This window comes from Stigmatopora argus, chromosome 4 (assembly GCF_051989625.1).
Source record: "Stigmatopora argus isolate UIUO_Sarg chromosome 4, RoL_Sarg_1.0, whole genome shotgun sequence".
NCBI classification, from domain to species: domain Eukaryota; kingdom Metazoa; phylum Chordata; class Actinopteri; order Syngnathiformes; family Syngnathidae; genus Stigmatopora; species Stigmatopora argus.
In genome coordinates this window covers 3448161-3473675 of record NC_135390.1, presented here as the reverse complement: position 1 = coordinate 3473675, position 25515 = coordinate 3448161, and the positions used below count along the sequence as shown (strand labels likewise).

General features: G+C 42.2%; 2 protein-coding genes across 19 annotated transcripts in view; one reads left to right on the top strand and one right to left on the bottom strand.

Annotated features, from left to right (window-relative positions):
• The window catches only part of cnot10 (CCR4-NOT transcription complex, subunit 10), a 49154-nt gene extending 39795 nt beyond the window's left edge, over nt 1-9359 (top strand). For 8 of the 12 annotated variants that reach the window (XM_077598203.1, XM_077598204.1, XM_077598202.1 and 5 more), the window contains 3 exons: nt 1232-1371; nt 5705-5780; nt 9028-9359. In XM_077598203.1, coding sequence (XP_077454329.1) covers nt 1232-1371; nt 5705-5780; nt 9028-9176 — 365 coding nt within the window. In that variant the 3' untranslated portion in view covers nt 9177-9359. The remainder of the gene's footprint in view (nt 1-1231; nt 1372-5704; nt 5781-9027) is intronic. The other 4 variants (XM_077598201.1, XM_077598209.1, XM_077598210.1 and 1 more) reach the window with 1 other exon arrangement.
• Nucleotides 9360-12323: 2964 nt separating this feature from the next.
• The window catches only part of tcaim (T cell activation inhibitor, mitochondrial), an 18723-nt gene continuing 5531 nt past the window's right edge, over nt 12324-25515 (bottom strand). For 3 of the 7 annotated variants that reach the window (XM_077598785.1, XM_077598786.1, XM_077598787.1), the window contains 9 exons: nt 21225-21357; nt 19473-19629; nt 19138-19396; nt 18704-18826; nt 17641-17738; nt 17410-17501; nt 17098-17330; nt 16194-16325; nt 12324-16098 (listed from right to left, as the gene is read on the bottom strand). In XM_077598785.1, the coding sequence (XP_077454911.1) occupies nt 15873-16098; nt 16194-16325; nt 17098-17330; nt 17410-17501; nt 17641-17738; nt 18704-18826; nt 19138-19396; nt 19473-19629; nt 21225-21357 (1453 nt within the window). In that variant the 3' untranslated portion in view covers nt 12324-15872. Of the gene's footprint in view, nt 16099-16193; nt 16326-17097; nt 17331-17409; nt 17502-17640; nt 17739-18703; nt 18846-19137; nt 19397-19472; nt 19630-19911; nt 21205-21224; nt 21358-25515 lie in introns of those variants that run through there. The other 4 variants (XM_077598789.1, XM_077598790.1, XM_077598791.1 and 1 more) reach the window with 4 other exon arrangements.

The following is a 25515-nucleotide window of genomic DNA, read 5'->3' as shown; positions in this document are numbered from 1 at the left end:
CATATACAAGAAAAATTGAGGAGCACTTCACAGAAAATACCCCAAAGAAGATGTGCCAGGGAATACGACACATTACCAATTACAATGACAGTACAGTGGTACCTCGACATACAAGTGGCCAGACATACGAGCAATTCGAGATACGAGTAAAATTTCTACAGAGATGAGGTCACCAAACTGTCTTCGTCAGGGGTGTCAAACTGATCCTCAAAAGGCTGCAGTGGGTGCAGGTTTTCATTCCAACTCAACAAGAGGATACCTTTTGCAAGTGTAATCAGTTAATTAAAGTAAGGTGCTACTTATTTTAGAAGACACCTGATTGGTTAAAATGTCGGCACTGGATCGGTTGGAACAAACACCAGGACCCACTGCGGCCCTCGGCTGAATTGGTTTGACACCCCTGGTCTTCGTGGTGTTTGGTGAACAATCTCACACTAAACACCACAAAAACTAAAGAAATAATCCTGGACTTTCGCAAACGCATCACAGATCTGGCCCCACTCCTTATAAATGGAGTATACGTAGACAGAGTCCAGTCCTTCAAATTCCTGGGGTCCACGGCACGGACAAGCTCTGCTGGTCTACCAACACCACGGAAGTGGTGAAGAAGGCCCAGAAACGACTCCATTTCCTGAGGGTACTCAGGAGGAACAACTTGGACTAAACTTCTGGTAACCTTCTATAGAGCCACTGTGGAGAGCATCCTGGCATACTGCATTACAGTGTGGTACGTTGGAAGCACGGCAGCAGACAGAAAAGCCATGCTGAGAGTGATCAAGACTCATTAGGATCTACTTTAATTGTTAAACCTCTCCTGAACAGTGTTTTTGATTGATTTGTGTAAATAAATATGGACTATCATTTTAAAGTCACATGTTTGCATATTTCATAGCACCTTTAAGTGATTTGCTCTATCTATAATGTAGGCTCCACTCAAGCTTCTGGTGTGGGCCATATTCACTTTTTTATATATAATTTGCCACGTGCAATTAATATCTGGGACCCCATCCTCTGTTGGCCTCTGGTCCGGACACCGTTGTTTTTTGTTTGAGTCCAGATCATGAAAAATAGAGGCCAAGACAAAAATGTCGCACTTTTTATTAACATTAATTGAGGTGGGGAGAATTTATCAAGTTTTGAGTAGTGTCCCAGTCTGCGATATGATATGCATACACAGTGCTTATATTAAGTGAGAGATGTCTTCATTGTTTTTTATTTTCTGTCTTTTCAGCTAACAAGCAGACCCCTCTCTGTTATCCAAGTAGTGTGACTTCAGCTCGAGCCATGATGCTCTTCAACCTGGGAAGTGCGTACTGCTTACGAAGTGAATATGACAAAGCCCGCAAGTGCCTTCAACAGGTAACCAATCCAGTGAGTCATGTGACAAAGAAAATGTCACAACAGTAATCCCTCGGATATCCCGGATAATGTAGACATGGCCGCGATAATCGTAAAAGTATAATCACTCCTATTATTAGTATCATACAACTACATTTTTTGCACTAATACAAAAATACAAGTATAATTATCAAGATGTGTATGTATTAAATATTACAGTTATGTGCATATGAAGACTAATGTATTAATATCTAAATATAATCTATAAATAAAAAAGTGTAAATACTTTTTAGTATTGTACTCAGTGAAAATAGTTCCTTTCCGCTTGAATTGGGGGGGGGCAAGTTATTGGGAGCTTTAGTCCAAGTCCTCTTCGTCAGACTCGAGAGGCATTGGATCATTGATTGAATCTTCAGGGGGCGCCGTAGGGGCACTAGGAGGAGCTTCTTTCTGCGAGCGGTTTTTGGCGCACAACGAACATAGCGAGCGCTGTTTCTTTTGTTGTACCGATATACAAGGACATGACACTGTCAAGATGATTGCCAAATTCAATGGCTCCGACCATGTCCTCGTTACACTGCGTGCCTTATTGAAGATCTCCTGCAGATGTCTTTAAGGAAGACCATGTTGTTCGTCATCCGCTGCCTCGTCTTCCTCACTCCCTGATGGGATCATTTGGATGAGGTCCTCATCAGTTGCGGGAACTGTTTTTTTTTTTTACCCCTTTCTTCATGATGGCGCCGTTTAAGCGGCAGCCAGTGGCAGTAGCTCTGTCCACTTATGTTTTTCGTGTTTTACAGCATGTTTTACATGAAAAATTAGAGGGAACATTGACATGCACCTGCTTGTGGCAGGTGTGATACTGGTTTGTCCATAGCGAGCAATGATGATGTCGTGACCGGATGATTCGCCTAAAGACGTTTCGCCGACGGACGTTTGCGTTTGACAGACGGACAGGTCTCCGAATGAACGTTCGTTCAAACAGCGTTTAATGATTAAATACAAATACTAGTATTTGTATTTAATCATTAAACGCTGTTTTCAGCTGGATTTGACCGAATTTGAGAGCATTTTGAGCCCTTTGGCGAATGGACGTATATGGACATTTTTTTGCCTCCATCGCGACATTTTACCAAGGAATTCACTTCCCTGGGCTCGGTTCTAATGTCCAAAGAGCTCCAGTATTTGTATTTAATCATTAAACACTGTTTTCGGCTGGATTTGACCGAATTTGAGAGCATTTTGAGCCGTTTGGCGAATGGACGTATATAGACGTTTTTTTGCCTCCATCGCGATATCATCACAACATTTTACTGAGGAATTCACTTCCCTGGGCTCGGTTCCAATGTCCAAAGAGCTCCAGTATTTGTATTTAATCATTAAATGCTGTTTTAGGATGGATTTGACCCGATTGCTGTCATTTTACGGCTCGGTTCTGCTACATCTGCCCGCCCAAGAGTGCTTATTCCCGGGCTGCCATTGATGGTAGACTAAGATTGATTTTTACTATAATTTGGACAACACCGGCGGCGGGCCGGATTAAAAATCCTAACGGGCCGTATATGGCCCGCGGGCCGAGGTTGAAAAACTTGTACACACACGATCCGGGGGCGAGGCGAGCGCGCGAATCCCGTTTCGGCAAAACCTCCGTTCGGCCGAATGAACGTTCGGCGGAACGTCCATTCGGCGACCTGCCCGTCTGTCAAACGTCCGTCGGCGAAACGTCTTTAGGCGAATCATCCGAGTACCAATGATGTCGCTCACACTGGTACTCAGTGCGCTCAGGGAGGTTGACTTTCTGCTCAGACCAACGAAAAATTAGAGGGAACATTGGTTGCGGGGCAAGGTTTCTGAGTGGCTTTCGGGCGGTGTGTAGACGTCCTTATGTCATGCCAGCTTCACGGCCGTATCTACGGTGTAAATCCCTCAATGCTGGTTCATTTTTTTTTTTATTCCCAGTGTTTACCACTTACTTGGTGTCCTTGGAAAAGGACATTGTTGCCGTTGTCCTAATGTACGGTTGTTTCTTGGTATGATGCACAGTAGATTCATTTATGCCACAATGGTGTGCTACGACTTTAGCATATGTAGCAACGTCACTTTTTCGGTTAATGTCAACATGTCATTTTTTTTCTTGAGCTCATTGGATAGCAGGACATGCCAGGACGCATTTTCAACGGCGACTCAAAATCCAAACAAAGCTGGAATACACCATAGCCATAGCCTTTCTCCACAGGTGATGTGCGCGATGGGCAATTCACTCGCAACAAAACAGGAGAAGGCAGGATGTCGTCCTTCTCGGGCTTTGATATTATTCGGAGCGTCATTCTTATTCTGCTGTGAAATGTCGCTTCTTCTCCAGTGCTGACTGCCACCCAATTCAGCGCTAAAGAAGCGGAGCCCTGACTTCCACCATTTTTATCCCCTATATTCTTCTTGCGAGTTTCAGCGTGAATTTGGACATTTTTATGAACTTTTTTATACTTAATATAGAAAAAGCGATATGCTGAAGCTGCAAATGATGAAGTGGGGAAGGATGACAGTACTTGTATTTCTGAGACATACATAGCTTTAGAGCTGCAACTAATTATTATTTTAATAGATTAATCTGTTGATATTTTTATTTTTTTCAAAAGCATTTTTTAATTCCATTCCTTTGTTCAAAAGCATTTCGTCTTTCTAAGATTAACCCAAAGTTTATACAAGGGGTTTTAAGGTAATGGTCTTCCTAATTTTGTCTTTTTTTCAGTCGATATAGATTAGTAATATTCTAATAAACAATCAATCTCACAATTAGTGATAAACATGCTATGGTGAAGCTTTAAATCTCATTGTACTTGAATAATGACAATAAAGGACTGAATGGGGTAACAAATAACTCACTGAATACCGTTGGTTGCACAAGATGGCCAATCAATGTTTGTGAACATTCATTCTCAGCCAGTTTTTCCAGTTTAAATCAATTGGATGCCTCTTATTGCCAATACAGGGAAATAGTAAATATAAGGTCACTTCCTTGCTAATTTGAGCATACTTGCAGGTTATTTCCTGTTTACTATTGTTTACTTCAGAGACACGGGGGATTTTTGGGTCACTTTCTGTAGATTTGTGGGCTTATTTTGGTCATTTCTCCAATTGGAAATGAATGGGCCATTTGAAATTGTTCTCAGCTCATTTTCTAATCTGCTTTATCACTAGGGTCGTGGGGGGTGCTGGAGCCTATTCCAACTGATTTCGGGCCAGAGGTGGGGGACACCCTGTCTCAGTGGCCATATGATCACAGGGCACAGGGAGACAAACAACCATTCACGCTTACACTCATACTTGTGGGCAATTTAGAGCGTCCAATTAGCCTGCCATGCATGTTTTTGGAATGTGGGAGGAAACCAGAGTACCTGGAGAAAACCCACATGCTAGCACCTTATCCGACGAGGCGCATTATGTATTGACAAAAAAACAGAAAATATACCCGCAACTGAGACTGCGGCATATCAGACGGTGCGTTTTATAGGTGTAAAATTCGGTAATAGAATGCTCAAGTCTCTCTCTCCTGCAAGCACCATTATACAAGTTGAGGACAAAGGAAGATCCATTCCCTACGTCTTGTTTCGATAGTAAATAACTTTTACGTTTGTTATTTTATTATTGCTCCTACATATTAAATATTACTTCCCTTGAAGCAGAATGGCATACATTGTGACATTTTAAATATTTCTCCATTGGAAATGAATGTTTATTTATTTTTTGTTCAAAAGCCCCATTTTTTCCACAAGAGTTTTTAACATTTTTAAGTCTGAACGGTAACGGTGGGCTGCTTGGCACATAAAAAAAATTGGACGAAATACAAATATTATATGTGGGGAGTTCTTTGCAAAAGGTCCGCACAATCACATTCTTACTCTCTGTGTGAGGGTAGTAAAAATACATTCATACATGGACTTTCTTATGGGTCAGAATTTTGTCCAGTACCCAGTTCTAAATTAGAATTTTTCCTTTTAAAACACCTTTTCCTTCCTAACACCCTTAGGGTTTCTCAAGCAGCTAGCCATAATGCTACTGTCATCTCCACCTGCTGCATCAGTAAAGAAAGTAACTAGCCACTTGTTTCCACCTAATGATATGAAAGAATATTACATAATTTCTGACCATGGAGAGCACATACTGTACAACAGCATATTTCGGAATAATTTTTTTCATACATTTGATGAAAGAGACACTACGTAATAGCACATTGTTTTTTTTTTTAACAAAACCACTTTAAGTTGTTTATTCATTTTACTCATACAAATATTGTTTGTTCCAAGAAATGATTTGGCTTTGTCGTTGCAGTAAGAAAATAGTTGACAAGTTGTTTGTTCTTTTTCAGGCTGCGTCGATGGTGAATTCTAAAGAGATTCCACCAGAAGCCATCCTGTTAGGAGTATACCTAGAACTACAGAATGGTCAGTGGCCAACTCAAATTTTAAACTATGTTCGCTCTTTAGTGGCCACTTTTGGGTCAAAGGAGTCATCACCGCTGACAATTAACACAAATTTCGATTGATTGATGTTGGTGTGTTTGTAAGTGATGGAAAACCAGACAGAGTTCAAAGTATGCCTGGGCGATAAAATGATAACGGTAATTATCATCAAATAATTTTTGCCAACAGAAATAATGAAATTGTTCGATAAGTCAATAAATTTAAAATATAATCACCACCTGAATGAACATCAGAAAATGATGGCGCTAATGCGGCGTGAGCGGTAGCTCCAGACCAACGTTGAGGAGATGAAGAAGATGGGGGGGAAAGAACTAATCATTTAGCAGTTCTAGCGGTAGAGGGTTACAGGGAGAGCATGAAAGCGAAAGGACTATTACATGTCCAAAATGAGATGAAGTCTCCCGATCACTGTTCCCTCTAAGCTGCGCGCGTGCGCAATTGCGCACTACTCTCGTCTTCTCTGCGCAGCAGCAATCCTATGGCGCGCAGTAAAAAAAACAACAACAGATTATTATTATTTTTTTTTTTAGCCCTTTCTTCATGATGGCGCCGTTTAAGCGGTAGCCAGTGGCAGTAGCTCTGTCCACTTATGTTTTTCGTGTTTTACAGCATGTTTTACATGAAAAATTAGAGGGAACATTGACATGCACCTGCTTGTGGCAGGTGTGATACTGGTGTGCCCATAGCGAGCAATGATGATGTCGTGAACGGATGATTCGCCTAAAGACGTTTCGCCGACGGACGTTTGACGGACGGACGGGTCTCCGAATGAACGTTCGTTCAAACAGCGTTTAATGATTAAATACAAATACTAGTATTTGTATTTAATCATTAAACGCTGTTTTCAGCTGGATTTGACCGAATTTGAGAGCATTTGGAGCCGTTTGGCGAATGGACGTATATGGACATTTTTTTGCCTCCATCGCGACATTTTACCGAGGAATTCACTTCCCTGGGCTCGGTTCTAATGTCCAAAGAGCTCCAGTATTTGTATTTAATCATTAAACGCTGTTTTCGGCTGGATTTGACCGAATTTGAGAGCATTTTGAGCCGTTTGGCGAATGGACGTATATAGACGTTTTTTTGCCTCCATCGCGATATCATCACGACATTTTACCAAGGAATTCACTTCCCTGGGCTCGGTTCTAATGTCCAAAGAGCTCCAGTATTTGTATTTAATCATTGAATGCTGTTTTAGGATGGATTTGACCCGATTGCTGTCATTTTACGGCTCGGTTCTGCTACATCTGCCCACCCAAGAGTGCTTATTCCCGGGCTGCCATTGATGGTAGACTAACATTGATTTTTACTATAATTTGGACAACACCGGCGGTGGGTCGGATTAAAAATCCTAACGGGCCGTATATGGCCCGCGGGCCGAGGTTGAAAAACTTGTACACACACGATCCGGGGGCGGGGCGAGCGCGCGAATCCCGTTTCGGCGAAACCTCCGTTCGGCCGAATAAACGTTCGGCGGAACGTCCATTCGGCGACCTGCCCGTCTATCAAACGTCCGTCGGCGAAACGTCTTTAGGCGAATCATCCGAGTACCGATGATGTCGCTCACACTGGTACTCAGTGCGCTCAGGGAGGTTGACTTTCTGCTCAGACCAACGAAAAATTAGAGGGAACATTGCTCCCGATCATGTATACTTTGTACTTATAAATGAACCTGAGGCACACTGAGAGCAAAGACGATTGACTGAACCTCGGCGGCGTTCCCACAACACGTCCTCCGAATTCCTCGAGCCTGCAGATTTTAATGTTCAAGGCATGTGCCAGAAGAGGTTAACATAGGGCACGATGTCAAAGGAACCAATAAGAGAAACTGCCAGAGTTAGGTGGGTTTTAAATGTTTGGCTCTTCTAAAAACATACAGTCATACCCAATGTTCCCTCTAATTTTTTGTTTGTCTGGGCAGAAAGATAACCTCCCTGAGCACACTGAGTACCGGTGTGAGCAACATCATCATTGCTCGCTATGGGCACACACCAGTATCACACTTGCCATAAGCAGGTGTATGTCTACTACACATAAATGATTTAGTAATAATAAAATCTAATGATTAATATCTATGAATGGGCGGCCCGGAGGATGAGTGGTTCGCGGGTCGGCCTCACAGCAAAAAAAAATTGGGATTTTATTTTGTGCGCTCCATATGATTTGCTGTGCGCAGAGAAGACGAGAGTAGTGCGCAATTGTGCACGCGCGCAGCTTAGAGGGAACATTGGACTCATAACTCTACTTATGAATGCCTTTAGGTACAACATTTTCAGGTTACAATTTTTTTTTATATGCAAATGAGTGACTCAGGATATGAAAATATGAAATCTGGTGGACAAACACTGGTATTACGACTCCCATAATAACGGCCGTGGAGGGAACTATTTCAGCGGTGCAGGGCACATTTTCATATGCTTTATTTATTTTAAGACATTAATAAATCTTTTCCTTAGAATTTTCTCTCATTTTTGTGTGTTTCCTCACATCTTTCATACAAAATTGGGACACTGACCAATTTTAAAGGGTTTAGTTGGTAGTTGTGTGCGGACCATGGAACGAATTAGAGAATTTACATATAAAGTACACCTACTTACGAAATGTTCAAGTTACGAAAAAAAGTTCTGAAACCAATTAATTTTGAAAGTAGAGGTACGACTGTATATTGAAGGCATTTCTTTTTCTTTTTAAACGGCTCTTCAATACCTCTGCACATACAGCAGCATTATTGAAAACATCTTTCACCAAAATTAACACTCTTTGTATCAAGGTGAGCCCTGCTGGTACCATTATATTCTATTTACACATATACTGAATATTGAATCAGAACATCTTTACTCTGCAGTGTTAGTTAGTCAAATTAAGTTAATGATGACTCATGGCTCATGTTAAGATAAACTGGACTCAAACCTCTGCTTGTTCTGAAAACAAATTGCACTGCACTTAATTATTCAGTTTTTTTTCTATTAAGTCTTTATTCTATACTGGTATTTATTTGTATTGCCATACATTGATTAACTGCATGAAATTGAATGTGTTTTTAAATAAAGGTCTTGAGTGAGAATTCTTTACAGCATATGTTGGCATTGAGTAATAAATTGAGAACATTTAAAAGCCCAGGTAAAGTTGTGTTTAGGATGAGACCCAATCGTACATATCCATGTCTAATGAAGACCGAAAAACTGATCAAATGTGTCCATGTATTTAGGGAATACTCAGCTGGCCCTGCAGATCATCAAACGCAACCAACTCTTACCCACTGTTGTCCAGAGGGTGTCGCTGGATTCCCGAAAGAAAGCCATTCACCCGATCCAGCCTCCCTCCTCATTCTCACAAGTCCAACGTCCAGCTGTTTAACGTCCTATCTTTATGAAAGAATGTGTGCTCTGTAGTTTTGTGTGTTAAGCATCTGTGTTCCTGTTACTAATTTGTTTAATCTGTATCAAATTAAGGTAACCAATATTTTAGACACACCATTCATTATGACGAGTATAATAAACAGCAAACTACAACTACAAAATAAAGGTATTTTTAAATTAATGCCTGGCTTGAATTATTGATCATGTTTACATATTTATATTAGTTAAAATGTCATTAAACAGATCAAAATATGCATAACAATTTGCTGTATACTGAAGAACATTAAACCTTTGAATTTTGCAAATAATTTAGACCAGACATGACCGCGATAATACAAAAAAATGTAGGATCACCCCTATTATTACAATACTAAATATTTTTTGCACCTATACAAAAGATACAATTGTCAAGAAGTGTATTTATATCTATATATTTAAAAAAATGTAAATACTTTAAGTACTGTACTCAGTAAAAAATAGCTATTCTTGATTTAAATAAAAAAAATTAAAAGGATATTGGGATGTTAAATACAAGTCCTCTGTCATATTCAAGAGGCATGGCTCATCGATAGAATCTTCAGGAGGCGCGCTAGGGGCAGTGGGAGCTTTTGCGAGAGGTTTTCGGCAAAGGCAAGGAACTTGGTGATGGGGAGTTGAGACTGCTTTTTCTTTTTGTACAAATATGCTTTTGTACCAGGACATGACACTGTCAAGACAATTGCCATATTCAATGGCCATGTCATCAATCTCCGGGACCTGTTATCGCAAACTGCATGCCATATTGAAAATGTCTTGCGTTTTCTCAAAGTACTAAGGCCAGGTTCTTCATCTTTACTGCCCTCATTGTTTTGGGGGAAATTAAACTTCCACTTCGCTCCTTCTTGCCATCCAGCCGTCATACCCGCCCAGAAAGCTCTTTTCGGACAAGGGCGATGGCCTCCGCAGTAACGTCGTCCGGAGCTTGCAGTTTGAAATATTTTTGGGAAATTCCACTATCAACTCCACGACGCCGAGGCTCCCAGCCATCCAGACCCCTGGGTGAGCTCTATTTTCGGTTAAGGGCGACATTCAGTTAACTGCACTGCACGAAGCCGCGGACAGGGAGGTCCATGCCTTGCTTGAGGCAGGGATCATAGAGCCCTCTGGCAGCCCCTGGGCCTCTGGCGTGGTCATGGTCTCTAGAAAAAAACGGGCTCAGGCCACGGTTCTGTGAACTACAGGCTGCTGAATAAGGTGACGCGGAAGGAGTGCTATCCTCTTCTGTGGGTGGATGCAACAAAGTTAGTATTGGGATCTGCTTGCGTCTCATTGCTCGACTTGCGCAGTGAATACTGGCAGGTTCCCCTCACTTTGGTTAAGACCAAAGATTGCATTCTGCACCACAAAAGGACACTGGAAGTTCAAGGTCATGAGTTTTGGGCGTTGTAACGTGCCAGGAACCTTTGAACGCTTTGTCCACAGGAAGTCCTTCCAGACTGCATCGGGTTCCCAGAGACTGGTGTTGGGAAGGATTGCAGCAGCTGGATTGAAACATCACCCCGAGAAATTCAATTTCCTGCAGCGAGATGTGGAATTCTTGGGGCATAAGATACAGCATGTTGGATTACTTGCAATAAAGGACTGGCTGGTTCCAAAAAAATACAGATACAGCTCAAAAGTTTATTGGGACTGTCATTGTATTATCGGACGTTTGTTGAGGGATCATCCTGCTTTGGGGTGCCCTTGTTTCAGTTCCTGTAGAACAATCAACCCCTCACATGGACAATAGATTGTCAGGAGGCATTTGTCAACCTCAAGATGGTGCTCACCAATCCTGTCCTGTCATGCTGGACACGGATGTGAACAATGTAGGTTGTGCTTTCGCAGTGAAAGGGTGGTGGCCTATTTCAGCCGCATCCTCAATAAGAATGAGGCGTTATTGTGTGACAAAGTGTGAACTGTTGGTGGTGGTCCTGGCAGTTAAACACTTCCGATATTACCTGTGTGGCGTGCCTTTTACCATTAGGTCGGACCATGCTGCACTGCAGTGGCTGAAGTTCTTGCGAGAACCTGAAGGTCAAGTCGTACGTTGGCTAGAGGAGCGTCAGGCATTCAATTTCAGCCTGGTTCACCGGGCTGGCCTAAGCATGCTAGTGCTGATGCGCTCTCGAGGAGGCCATGTGCTGTGGCTGGTTACCCTGACAGACGAGCAATTTGAGATACGGGTAAAATTCCGAGCAAATATTTACCTTGAGATACGACCATTTGAGACAGCCAGTTGGCCAGGCCGCATCTCCCTCGTACAAGGATCTCTACGCACACTGGGCAGAGCATTGTATTTTTTTCCATTTTTTTCCCATTAGTCCGTGCAGAATTAAGGGAAACACAATGGGTCCAAAGCAAGCTGGTGCAATGAAGATGATGCAATGGTGCGAAGAAAAGGCATATGATGACAATCGATATTAAGCACGAAATAATCGAAAAACATTAGTGTCCGCATGACTGGGCTGGCTCGCCAATACGAATGGAGAAGCTGGAAGTTCTTATATTCCTATACTCACACAATTAAAGAGTTTTAATCTTACGTTACACTAAATTTAAACCTTCTTGTGCAATATCCAAGGCGAAGAGGTTACTTCAATTAAAAAGTTTTAATCTTACGTTACACTAAATTTAAACCTTGTGCAATATCCAAGGCGAAGAGGTTGGATTGGATTGGATAACTTTATTCATCCCGTATTCGGGAAATTTCGTTGTCACAGTAGCAAGGGGGTCGTGACCGGATGATTCGCCTTAAGACGTGCTAATGTCCAAAGAGCTCCAGTATTTGTATTTAATCATTAAACGCTGTTTTCGGGTTAGGGTTACCGAATTTGAGAGCATTTTGAGCCGTTTGGCGAATGGACGTATATAGACGTTTTTTTGCCTTATCGCGACATCATCGCAACATTTTACCGAGGAATTCACTTCCCTGGGCTCGGTTCTAATGTCCGAAGAGCTCCAGTATTTGTATTTAATCATTAAATGCTGTTTTAGGATGGATTTGACCCGATTGCTGTCATTTCACGGCTCGGTTCTGCTACATCTGCCCGCCCAAGAGTGCTTATTCCCGGGCTGCCATTGACGGTAGACTAATAAATTGAGAGTGATGAGCGGCAAAGGGAAATGAATCATTGATGTTTACTATAATTTGGACAACGCCGGCGGCGGCGGGCCGGATTAAAAATCCTAACGGGCCGTATATGCCCCACGGGCCGAGGTTGAAAAACTTGTACACACACGATCCGGGGGCGGGGCGAGCGCGTGAATCCTGTTTCGGCGAAACCTCTGTTCAGCCGAACGTTCATTCGGCCGAACGTTCATTCGGCGACCTGTCCATCTGTCAGACGTCCGTCGGCGAAACGTCTTTAGGAGAATCATCCGAGTACCAAGGGGGTGCGGATGCAGAAATAGGAAAGGCATTTTAGACATAAATAGAAAGGTAATTAGTGGGTTAATAAATAAATACATGAATAAATATATAAATAAATAAGCATGTTGCTGAAATATATATACGTGTATAAATATATCTATATACATACATATACATTCTCTTGCTCTCTCTCTCGCTCGCTTCTTCAATCCAACTTTACTGGTATCTTTATCAACACAAAAACCCATAATATACAATTACACCTATTTATATATATATATATTAGCAACACGTTAGAAACAGAAACATAATGTACAATTACACCCGTTCAATAAATGGTCATAACTTGTTTTATCTTTTCTTTTTACAACTTCGAGAAGTCCTTCTCAACTATTCAACAGGGTAAAGAATGCAATATCAATAACATACATTCCTTGCTATGACCGTCATTGACACTACTAATAATGGTAACAGTAATGGCGGCTGAAGGTAGCGTACTGAATGTTACATACATACATGTGCATGACCCGGGACCCACACATTCAAAAGTAAATAAACATTACTAAACATTATCTTCTCTCTCACACGCTAAACAGTGTATATATTGCAAACCACAAACTCAACCGGCCTCTACAACAACAGCATACCTTGAAACACAGGGAGAAATAATCACAATAGTGATTCGTTGTTGCTTCTTCAATCCAACTTTACTGGTATGAAGAAAATCTCCCATGTTGGTCAAGCTATTTGCATAAGGCATCAATAATCGAATACCGATATACACTTTAACATGTCACACTTGCTATGTGGATCAAGGCATGAATAATCGAATACCGATATACATCCAATCCAAACTAGTTGTACATCCCCAACATGCGATCGTCAATAAATTAAACACTTTAGCATGTTACATAAGCATGGTGTGGACGCAGCTCCAGGAAATTATTGTTTGCCTTCTTTGTGTTTGCTCTTAGCAGCTGTTCAACAAAGACAATTGAGCTATCACGGACTCCTCTTTCCTCCCGTGGAGACGCGGGTGTTAGAATACAATAATTGGACTGAAGAACAATGAGCGGCGGCCCAGTGGCACCCGGATGTCCGGCTGCCATTGACGGCGGTAGACCTCCGATTCATGTTGACTGTTGCGTTATATATCCACTTGATGGAGCTCTAATAACATAAATAGCATCTGCACCTCAGTCAACATGAATCGGACGTCTACCACCGTTAATGGCAGCTTATTGATAATGTGTTTAATTTGGGACAATAATAGTATAAAAGAGGCAAGTTTGTCTATATACCAGGGGTGGGCAAACTTTTTGACTTGCGGGCCAGAATGGATACTAAAATTTGACAGCATTTGGACACGCAATGTAATTTATCAAACCTGGGGATTGAAATGTAAGAAAAAAGACTAGTCTAGACTAGTGCGTCATCTATCAGGGAAACGAGGGTATTGCAGGGCAAAGGGAAATGAATGAGGTCATTGATTTATAATCTGAACGTCGGCGGGCCGGATTAAAAAGCCTAACGGGCCGTATATGGCCCGCGGGCCGTAGCTTGAAAAACCTGTACACACATGCCAATACGAGCGAATCCGGGAGCGAGTGAGCGAATCCGGCGACGAATAATATGTACACACACGCCAATAATATGCAACTTATTGATAATTTTGATATTAGATATTAATGCTCTTACATTGTCAATGCAATTAGAAACTCACTCTCTCTCTCGTGATTATAATTTTGAGAGCGAGAGATTACCTGGTTGATCGCTTTCAACAGTAAACTCTCTGTCTCTCTCTCTTTCTCATGATTATAATTTTGAGAGCGAGCGAATCCAGCGAAGAATTGTCTGTTCGCCGAAATGTCCGGCGGCGAATCCGTCGATCAAACGTCCGTTCGCCGAAACGTCCGTTCGCCGAAACGTCCGTTCGCCGAAACGTCCGTTCGCCGAAACGTCCGTTCGCCGAAACGTCCGTTCGCCGAAACGTCCGTTCGCCGAAACGTCCGTTCGCCGAAACGTCCGTTCGCCGAAACGTCCGTTCGCCGAAACGTCCGTTCGCCGAAACGTCCGTTCGCCGAAACGTCCGTTCGCCGAAACGTCCGTTCGCCGAAACGTCCGTTCGACGTAACGTCCGTTCGCCGAAACGTCCGTTCGCCGAAACGTCCGTTCGCCGAAACGTCCGTTCGCCGAAACGTCCGTTCGACGAAACGTCCGTCGACCAAACGTCCGTTTGACCAAAAGTCCGGGGACCAAGTGTCCGTCGACCAAACGTCCGGTCACGGAGTGTGCATGGTTGTCCGTCTCCTTGTGCCCTGCGATCGGCTGGCTACCGCCTCTGGCCCGGAGTCAGCTGGGTTACATTTTGGCTGCCATTGACAGCGCTAGATGTCCAAGCCAAATTAACTGGGAGGGGCAATGAATGACCGTTTAAAATTTTCAACATTCCACCATTCACTCAAAGATGAATATTCACAGCCAGTCCTCCTTGTTTAAATGAAGTGGATGTCTGTCATCAATTGTAGGTCATGAGTTCATCTTGGGTAGTCTTATGGGTGATTTCCTATTAAATTTGGGTGACTTCCTGGAAATTTGGGGGCATTTCAGAGTCCCTCCAAATATTGTGGGGTTGCTTTATCTCAGCGGTGGCCAAGTCCGGTACTCGAGAGCCCTTAACCAGATATTCCATCTCCCTCCACCAACACACCTGAATCCAATAATCGGGATCGGTATGAAGCTTCTGGACAGCTTGCTGATGAGTTGATCATTTGATTCAGGTGTTGTAGAGGAGGAAGATATGGAAAACAGACTGGATAGTGGCTCTCGAGGACCGGACTTGGCCACCCCAGCTTTATCGTATGGGTCTAACATAAATTGTAAAGGAGTGAGCGCTACAGAACTGAATCGGTTATGCAGAATTGACATTAACTTGACAAATGTTAACTGAACATAACCATTATTACTCTACTATTCAAGTCATCACATTTCTGCACTACTCAAGTAGTTTTCAATCATCACAATTAAAACACTATCATGGTTCGTCTATTTGGCTTCCGTTAGGATACAATAAAGTGCTTCCAATTCAATGATTCATCATTTATCAAATATCAGTATTGGTTAACCATTCATGTCATTGTCAACTGACTGACCATTTAATACTAACACAATTATTTCTTCACAAATACTGGTTGAAAACTAACAGATGTTGCTTCCCATTAACAAAATTGCTACAAAATATTTGTTACCAAGCCAATATTGAAATGTGAACAGTACCACGTGGATTGACTGAAGCTCTTCAGTTTAACTTTTCCAGTCCCAGGGGATACAAAGGTCTCCATCCTGCATAAGGGAGTAGAAATGGGAAACACAAATATGGAGGCCCAACATGAGGGGTGAACGCTGGTCCAACAACCGTTTACAGCACAGAATCATCTGGCTACAGGTGACACTGGGCTCCTTGGAAAGATTCTGAAGAGACAGACTGTGGAGACACAACTCAATCACGGCATCCTCTTCTGCCTGCAGTCTGTACACACGGAAAGAAAGAATTCGGAAACAAGAAAGGTAGAAAACTTAACGAGGATTTTGGACTTTAGTGGAGATTGGGTGCACGCGACTCACAGTTTTTGATGCTGAGTGCGTTCTCTGGCAATGGATGCGTGGCTCTGGAGGAAGGCCTGTAGCCTAGCTGGATCACAATTGGTGGATATCACGTATTGCCCCATCTCATGGAGACGGGGACTGGAACGGCCTCTGTCATTAACACAAAAGACTAATCATGAAGACAAACTGAACATTTGTGCTGTAAAGAGATCAAGGCTGGTATAGGAAGGGAGCCCGATACAGAACTAATAAACTTGCTTTGGTATCGGCAAGTAATGACAAATGAAATGTCATTCACAGGGTGAATTTTGACTGAGTCCCACAAGGATGCGGATGGTACAGGATCGGTACCGGAGGACCCAAAACAACAACAACAACAACAACATCAAAAGAAATGGACAGTGAATTTCCCAAATATGGGATGAATAAAGTTATCTAATCTAATCTAAACAACAACACGACAAAAAAAGAGACCGTGAATGTTTCCAATATCACGTTGAGTATCTCAAGGTATCAGATGATGCTGCAAAGCCAGAAACAGGTGCCAAAAAAATGGTGTCAGATCAACACGAAGAAGAAGAAGAAAAAAAATATATATATATATATAAAAAAAAAATCGACCTTCCACTTTACCAATATCATGCATTCTGGAAACAGTATCAGGTGAAAAATAATGGTTTTGGAATAACACTAAAGAAAAGGTAGACAATGTACTTTTCCAAGATCATATTGGGTCTTTCTAGGTGTTGGGTGATACTGCAAAGCCTGGAATCAGTATCAGGTCCCAAAAAATTGTCAGTTCAAGACTAGAAAATTAAAACCATTTTTTTGCAATATATCATGTTGGCCAATACTGCAATATTGGAATTAATTGCGTGCCCAAATAAATGATATTTTATTAATACTAGAAAATATGACGTACTTTTCCAATATCAGGCTGAGCCCCTCAAGGCTTCGGGGATGTAGACATAGCCTCTGCGATATGAGATTATTATGGAAGGTGCAAAGTGAGCTATAGAGCTCGGTAATAGGTTCAGCTGGTCCCAGCCTCTCGGTGTGAATGACCTCCACCCCACCCAAGAGGAGACTGATCCTTTCCTTGAGCCACTGGGTCTGCTGGTGTAGGACACGAATGCTGGAAAGCTGCTCAAACAGCTGGGGGGGAACACAAACAAAGCAGGTGAGGAAAGGGATTTCAGCATGGCTTTGAATAAAATGGGAGCACATTGATTACTTTGGTCCACTGATGATGAACATCTGTAGTTCCCAACATAACATCCCCGGAGGCATTCATCCCTGATTGGTCAGCAAACACGACAGTGTGACCTAGTGTATACATGGAGACCAGCTAATGTGCATTTATTGAAAGCAAGTGGAAAATCGTTTTCGATATGGAGAAAGTTGATTTATGGTTTACCCAAATAATTGATAATTTGATACACAAACTCAGGAAACGGGTTTTTACCTTGAAGGTTGAGCATGGCTTCTGGATTCTGCATAGACAATCGATTGAGACTCTGAAGCTGAGCGCATCTGTGCGCCACTCCCCAACTGCGCTGCCACCTGCATATTAAAACTCGTGTTACATGGGGAGGCACACTTAAAGGAGCAACATATAAGGTTTTCACTTCCATTGTTCATGCACTGGCACTAATATTTTAATAGACGGGCGCCCCGGCGGCCTAGTGGCTAGGGCATCGTCCTCACAGTTCTAGGGTTTTAGGGTCAAATCCAGGTCAGTCCACCTGTGTGAAATTTGCATGTTCTCCCCGGGCCAGCGTGGGTTTCCTCCGGTTTCCTCCCACATTCCAAAATCATCCATGGTAGGCTAGTTGGACACTAAATTGCACCTAGGTATGAGTGTGAGCGTGAATGGTTGTCTACCGCATTCTTCTGCGAATGTGAAATTTCACTTCTGTGCTTAGGGCTACCCATTTCAGCGCCGAAGAAGAAGCGGTGCCAGTCTTTCGCCTTCGAGTTTAAGCGGGAATTTTGACATAATGAACTTTTTTTTAATACTTAATATAAAAAACGCGATGTGCTAAAGCCACGAAGTGGTGATGGATCACAGTACAGGAAATTTTGTGGGATTTCGTAACATGGATCTTGTTTTCATATTTTGGAACGGTCATTTGCATATCAAAGTGTATCATTTTGTTCCTATCCTAGCTGTCTGTCACCCAATCACAGGGCACAAGGAGACCGACAACTATTCACTCTCACACTCAATACCTATTTAGAGTGTTCAACCAGCCCTCCCTGCGTGTATTGGGTGGGATGTGGGTGGGAATTGGAGTACCCAGAGAACACCCACACAAGCCCGGGCAGACTCCACACAGTGAAGACCGACCTGAAAACTGTGACAGTAACCACTCGGCCACTGGGCCACCATGATTTGTTTTATCTCAATGAATATTTCACTTACTAATATATCATTAACCGTTTTAATTTGGGCCATGATAATAGATGATGTGACATTTTCATATTGATTTAGTCATCTGAATCTGTAAACGTGATGACAAATGTACCTGATGTCAGCCAGGTCAAATTTGAGGCACAATTTCTCCTTCAATCGTTTGAGCTCTTTTCTTCGGGGAAGACTATCATTGTGCTTCTTTGTCGCCTCTGCCTCATTCTTCTGAAGCCACATGCTGGCAAAGAAATGATGACCTGAAGTTTGTGTTAAATTACTGACAGTCAGCAGTCAGCAAAAAGAGTTACCACCTCACTCTGTGTATGTTGACCATGGAGGGGAAAAAAGGTTGCAAAAGCATGTGAGCACTCACAAAGGCTTACTTGATTATTTTAATATTTCTTGGATCATTTGAAGCATTGATTTTGGGCAAACTATGCACCAATTAAGTAGAATTTGAGAAGGATCAGTTAAAAAGAATTAGTGTGCAAATGATGTTCCATCTAAGCCTGTTATGTAAAGCAGCAGCAGCAGTTGGGTATTACTAACTTGAGCGTAGGCTCGACTCTGGTGGCCTGCTGCAGCTCCTCTTCCTCAGGGTCTCTGAAGCCAGTGAAGGTGTAATAGCTCTTATCCCACTTAATAGGTCTGTAGAAAGGAATGGAGGCTTCAGCTGAGCTTTGGGAAGCTTTAGCAAGGGCTTGGAGTCCCTTCATGTGCTCCACGGGCAGACTGCAGGACTTCAACACATTTTTCACTGTGCTCAGGACATCTTTTGTATGCAAGGCAAAGCTCACTGAACGGAACCCTTAAATTAAGTAAGAATGTTTACAGCTTGTAAAGTCATGCCACATACATAGATTTGTATTATTACGGAATGACACCTGTAGCTGAGGTAAGTAGAGCTTGCTGTGGGTCACTGCTGTCTTTCGTCTCCCTCACATAAAAAGTGAGTTTAATTGGCTGAACTGAACGTGAGCCAGGCTTTTGGAGATTTTCCAAATAGCCATTCAATCTCTTCAAGGAATTTTCATTCACTTGCTGCAAAACATCAAACCCATAAAACACAAATAAAAAAATACTAAAAATATATGTATATGTAAAATCAGGAAATCACATTCTATTATTTTTGAAGAATTTCTATGAAAATTCAGACATTTTCCATTTCGCTTATTTCCCACAAGGTGTTGGAACCTATCCCTGCCAAATATGGACAGCAGGCTCCAAATTGGTTGTCAGTCAATCGCAGGGCTAGAGAAGACGGACAACCATTCACACGCACACTCATATCTAGGAGCAATTTAAGTGTTCAAACATACTAACGTGCATGTTTTTGTGATGTAAGAGGAGACCGGAGTAACCGGAGAAAGTCCCCACAAGCACTGGAAGGAAAGAAAATATATACAGTGGTGCATATAAGTATTTAGTCAACCACCAATTGTGCAAGTTCTCCTACTTGTAAAGATTAGAGAGGCCTGTAATTGTCAACATGGGTAAACCTCAACCATGAGAGACAGCATGTGGAGAAAAAAAAACAGAAAATCACATTGTTTGATTTTTAAAGAATTTATTTCAAAATTAGACTGGAAAATAAGTATTTGGTCGCCTACAAACAAGCAAGATTTCTGGCTGTCAAAGAGGTCTGACTTCTTCTAACGAGGTCTCCACTCGTTACCCGTATTAATAGCATCTGTTTTAACTCATTATCGGTATAGAAGACACCTGTCCACAACCTCAGTCTCTCACACTCCAAACTCCACTATGGCCAAGACCAAAGAGTTGTCGAAGGACACCAGAGACAAAATTGTAGACCTGCACCAGGCTGGGAAGACTGAATCTGCAATAGGTAAAACGCTTGGTGTAAAGAAATCAACTGTGGGAGCAATTATTAGAAAATGGAAGACAAACAAGACCACTGATGATCTCCCTTGATCTGGGGCTCCATGCAAGATCTCACCGCGTGGCATCAAAATGATAACAACAACGGTGAGCAAAAATCCCAGAACCACAGGGGGGGACCTAGTGAATGACCAACAGAGAGCTGGGACCACAGTAACAAAGGCTACTATCAGTAACACAATGCGCTGCCAGGGACTCAAATCCTGCACAAACAATTGTTTGCTCTGTTGCTCTTTGGGCCTGCAGCTGCTTTGAAATGGCTCCAAGTGACTTTCCTGACTTGTTCAAGTCAAGGATTCGCTTTTTCAGATCCATGCTGAGCTCCTTTGACTTTCCCATTGTAGCGTTTGTGGGTGTTTGGATCCAATGAGCTCTATTTAAATGACCTCAGAGAAGTCACCAGCTGTGGTCACTCATAATCACTCACAAGTTAAGAGGCCATGCTATGAAGCTCATTTCACTGACACAACTTTTTAAGTCACCAAAATTGCTAATTCGTGTTGCTGTATGTATATTTTTGACCCAGCAGATTTGATCACTTTTTCTGTTAACCCATAATAAAGTCAGAAAAGAACCAAACTTCATGAATGCTTTTTGTGACAAAGAAGTATCTGTTCCAATCACTCTATCAGAGAAAAATCTGAGTTGTAGAAATAAATGGAAACTCAAGAGAGCCATGACATTATGTTCTTCACAAGTGTATGTAAACTTTTGTTGTATCTTAACTGAGGACTTACCCGCTCCCTGGGATATTGACCAAAGAAGTCAGGATGAACGGCAAAGTAAAAAGGTCTGAGAGCATTGATCACCTCTGCTCCAGACAGAGCTCTTTGCAGGAAGAAACGTGTCGCTACATGTTTTCTTTCCAGCCTAGAAAAAAAAGATTTTCCAACGATTGGCATAGAAATGCTTAACAAACAACATATAGCATTCATTGATTCATTTTCTGAACCACTTATCCTCACAAGGGTCGCAGGGCGTGCTGGAGCCTGTCCCAATTGACTGCAGGCACGAGGCAGGGGACACCCTTAAGTGGTGGCCAACCAATCGCAGGGCATGAGTAGACAGACAATTAATGCTCACACTCATACTTAGGGGCAATTTAGTGTTCAAGCAGCCAGCCATGCATGCTTTTGGAATGTGGGGGGAAACTAGAGTACCCTGAGATAGCCCACGCAAGCCCAGGGAGAACATGAAAACTCCACACAGGAGGACCGACCTGGATCGAACCCAAGACTCCAGAACTGTGAGGCCGATGCGCTATCACAGATAACAGAGCTTGATTAAAAGTATGAATTTCAGCCTTAGCTCTTTCCACATTTTCATAATTTCTGTCCTTTGTACTGCAATATGTAGGGGAAAGCATGGTTGTTTGTCACACCTTTCACCCTTTCAAGAATATATAATCAGTCAAGACATTTTACAGAAAGATCATTTATTTTTTACAAGAATAATATCTTGGCTTGGATAATCTTCGATATGCCTGACACTTTGTGACAACTATCGCCAAGGTTATCAAACACTAAACTTTTTGTTAGGGTTATTATTCTTACAATATTATTATTTGATTGCAATGAAGAATGCTTTGCTTCACTTAGCTTATTAACATTAGAAAAGAAGAGTATATCTGCTTGCAACCGTGTAAATGCTTGCTCCTGAATTAGCTAAACAACAGGAAGGTCACTCCTCTTGGACAGCTGGAATATGGAGAAGATCCGGTGGACCTTCATCTGTTTTGAAAACTAAACCTTCTATTTGTAACTCGGGTCCTTGACTATCGACTTCTCACACTGTTTTCACACCCCTCTCTTGAGAAGATCCGGTGGACCTTCATTTGTTTTGAGCTAAAACTTCTATTGACTTCTCACTCCTATTTTCACACCCCTCCCTTGAAGCTAATAAACAGCAAAGAGATGCGTCTAATGGCAGAATGAACTTTGGACTAAGATGGGTCGGTTTGATTCTCTCTTGCAAGAAAACCACAGATGAGTCTGCTGTCTCTTTTATTTGTGCGTGCATTTGGGAATGCCTATTGGTGAACCTATCACTTTTTAAAATATTTATCTTAAAGAGACACTATGCTCAATGTTCAATATTTGGGTGGTGATCTGCCTCCTACTGGCTGACTGAAGGTAAGTGAAAGACAGTGAGAGATAAGTGATCCGCTCGGGGGGTGATGCGATGTATCCATAACGCAGTGGCGGGCGGTGCATTTTCTGGTAGCGCCTTCAACGTATCAATCCAACCCTCAAAAACTATTTTATGGCTATAAAACCTCTACTGCAGCTACAGCTGCGACACATAAAAAATAATCAATAAATTAATGCACAAAAATGGGGTAAAATCCACTTCCTAGCAGCATTTCATGATTGAATACAAATACTGGAGCTTTTCAGACATTAAAACCAAGCCAGGGGGTGATTTTCCCGGGAAAAGACAGCGATGAACGTCAATGGCGTACGGGCAAACATTGCCCGAAAATGGGGTAAAATCCAGCCGAAAACAGCATTTATTGATTAAATACAAATACTGGAGCTTTTTAGACATCTGAACCGGGCCTGGAGTATCATTTCCCCGGTAAAAAGACAGCGATGAACGTCGATACGTCCATACGTGAAATGACAAAAAATGCACTAAAATTAGGTAAAATCCACTTCCTAGCATCATTAATTGATTGAATACAAATACTGGAGCTTTTGAGACATTACAACCAGGCCAGGGGGGTGATTTTTCCCGGGAAAAGACAGCGATGGACGTCAATGGTGAAACGCCAAAAATTAAACTGGGGTAAAATCCACTTCCTAGCAGCATTTTGTGATTAAATACAAACACTGGAGCTTAAATACAAACACTGGAGCTTTTCAGATATCAGAACTTGGCCCGCAATTGAAATATTATTTAGGAATATCCTTTTTACACAATATCCATCCTCCTTTCTTTCTTCCTTCTTTCCTATCGCCATCGAAGCTAATGATGGAAGTCGAGCCTGTCCCGTCATATTTCCGGCATAGTCCGTTTTGAAAATAGCTTTAAATCAACACAACAATATACTATTTGCTTGTGGAGCTAAGTTAGCGCGCTGAAAGTGCCGCACACACCATTTTCCCGGCTGTAACAGGCTTGCTAGCTTCGGAGTTGACCGCCCTTTCTTAATGATGTCCATTTTTTTCTGGAAAAGTCCGTCTGGAAAATAGCTTTGTGAGCAAACTGAATCCATTTGTTTTTGCTTCTGTCGGCCATTGTGGGTGGAGTTTGCGATCTCGGCTGCCTCGGGTACTGCTTTGGCCCGCCTACTAGCCAATCATAGTTTGTGAAAGCAATGACATGTCCCAGCCAGCAAAATGCTAACGCCTATGAAAAATCATTGTGGGGTTGCCAACTCGAAATCTGATTGGTTAAAAGCAACAGTCTAGTTTAATGCAGCAGAGCCCGCAAGAACTGATTGTGAAAGCTTTGAGGCAGATCTGATTTGGCAACAAATAATGGCTGAAATGTGATTGGTTAAATGCTTCAATATGAAAACACACATCTGGAAGCAGTGCAACCAGGGGGAAAAGCAATGAAAGGAAGCTAACAGACCATTTGGAATAATAAGTATTGATGGACAAAATATAATATGATTCAGATATTACTTAGGCCAGCAGAGAAGGCCTTGAAGGCCCTGACAGCCCGCCACTGCCATAACGGCAGAATGCCAAATTACGAGTCCGAAACTATCACTTATTTAGGTCTTTTGCCGAGAAAACGCACCTTATGGAGAAGCACTACCAATTTCGTCCTACGCAGTTTCTGGGTGTGATGACAATTAGGCTTTTGTTGTTGATGATGACAACAGGGCCTATGTCCGACTATTATTATTATTATTTAAACTGTTGAATGCATGCAAGATGGATTGAAATGGGATTGTGCCTTGGCTGAAGTTTTTTGTGTGTAGTTTAAAAAAATCAGTTTGTTATTGTGTTTGCAAGTGAAGTCATTCTCCAAGCCATAGGTTTTGCCTTATTGTGCACCCTCACCGTTGTTCTTCACTCACGGCGAAAAGCTGCCTCCATTTGGTCACTTCCTGGTTCTTAACTGAGCTGCTCCAAGCATACAGAATATCAATGTGCCTTTCTTTTGTCTTTTTGACTTTTTTCGCATGAGCACTTCCTAAGTTAGTCACATTTTCCCATCACACGCTCTACCCACCATCCACTTTCACCAGCTTACACCAAGAGGAACTTCGCTCAGCCAGGTTGCAAGGTTCTCAATAGCCATTATTTGATTTTATTTACTTTTTATTTTATATTTTGTGTGTCACGATTCAGCCATGTCTGTTCAGCGGAAATCTCGAAAGTGCAGGAGTAGACTGTTGCCTCAATACCATGGGCTATCTCAGCAGACCACGATATGTCAGGCTTCAGGGCTGTGTCAGACATGGTAGGTTGTCTTAGTTCTAAAGAGAATACATTTCAGTGTTTAAATACGGTATTTCTTTTCAGAACAGGCAGAGAAGTTTTGAGCCCAGTTCATCTTAACATAAGCCAGTGATGTTTTTGTTATAGTGTCCTCGCTGATGGAGCAAATGACCCTCGATAGCACTGCTTTTTGCAGGGTGGGAGTCTGAATTTGCAGGTGAAGGAGCTGCTTAAAGCCTCCACAGCCGCATGGAGTGGATGTTAGGGCTTCACCATGATGGCTATAAGCTTTGCCAACATCCTCATCTAACTCATCTCCTCTATGTTCTCCAGGGAGCAGCCTGGCACAGAGCTGTCCCCACTGTCCCGTCTGTTTAGCCTTTTTCTGTCCCTTTCCATGCTCGCTGTTCCTGGGAGACCACTGCATAAAATACTGCATCTAGTCTGGAGCACCACATTGTCATGAAATGTCTGCAGCAGAGTCTTGCAAACTCCAAAAGAGCTTAGTCTTTTCAGCAGATGGAAATGACTTTGGGCCTTTTTGTACAAGTTATCTGTCCAGTTTATTTTTGAGCTAATTACCCAGGTACTTGTAGGGCTTCACCATTTCAATATCAATTCTTTGAAAGTG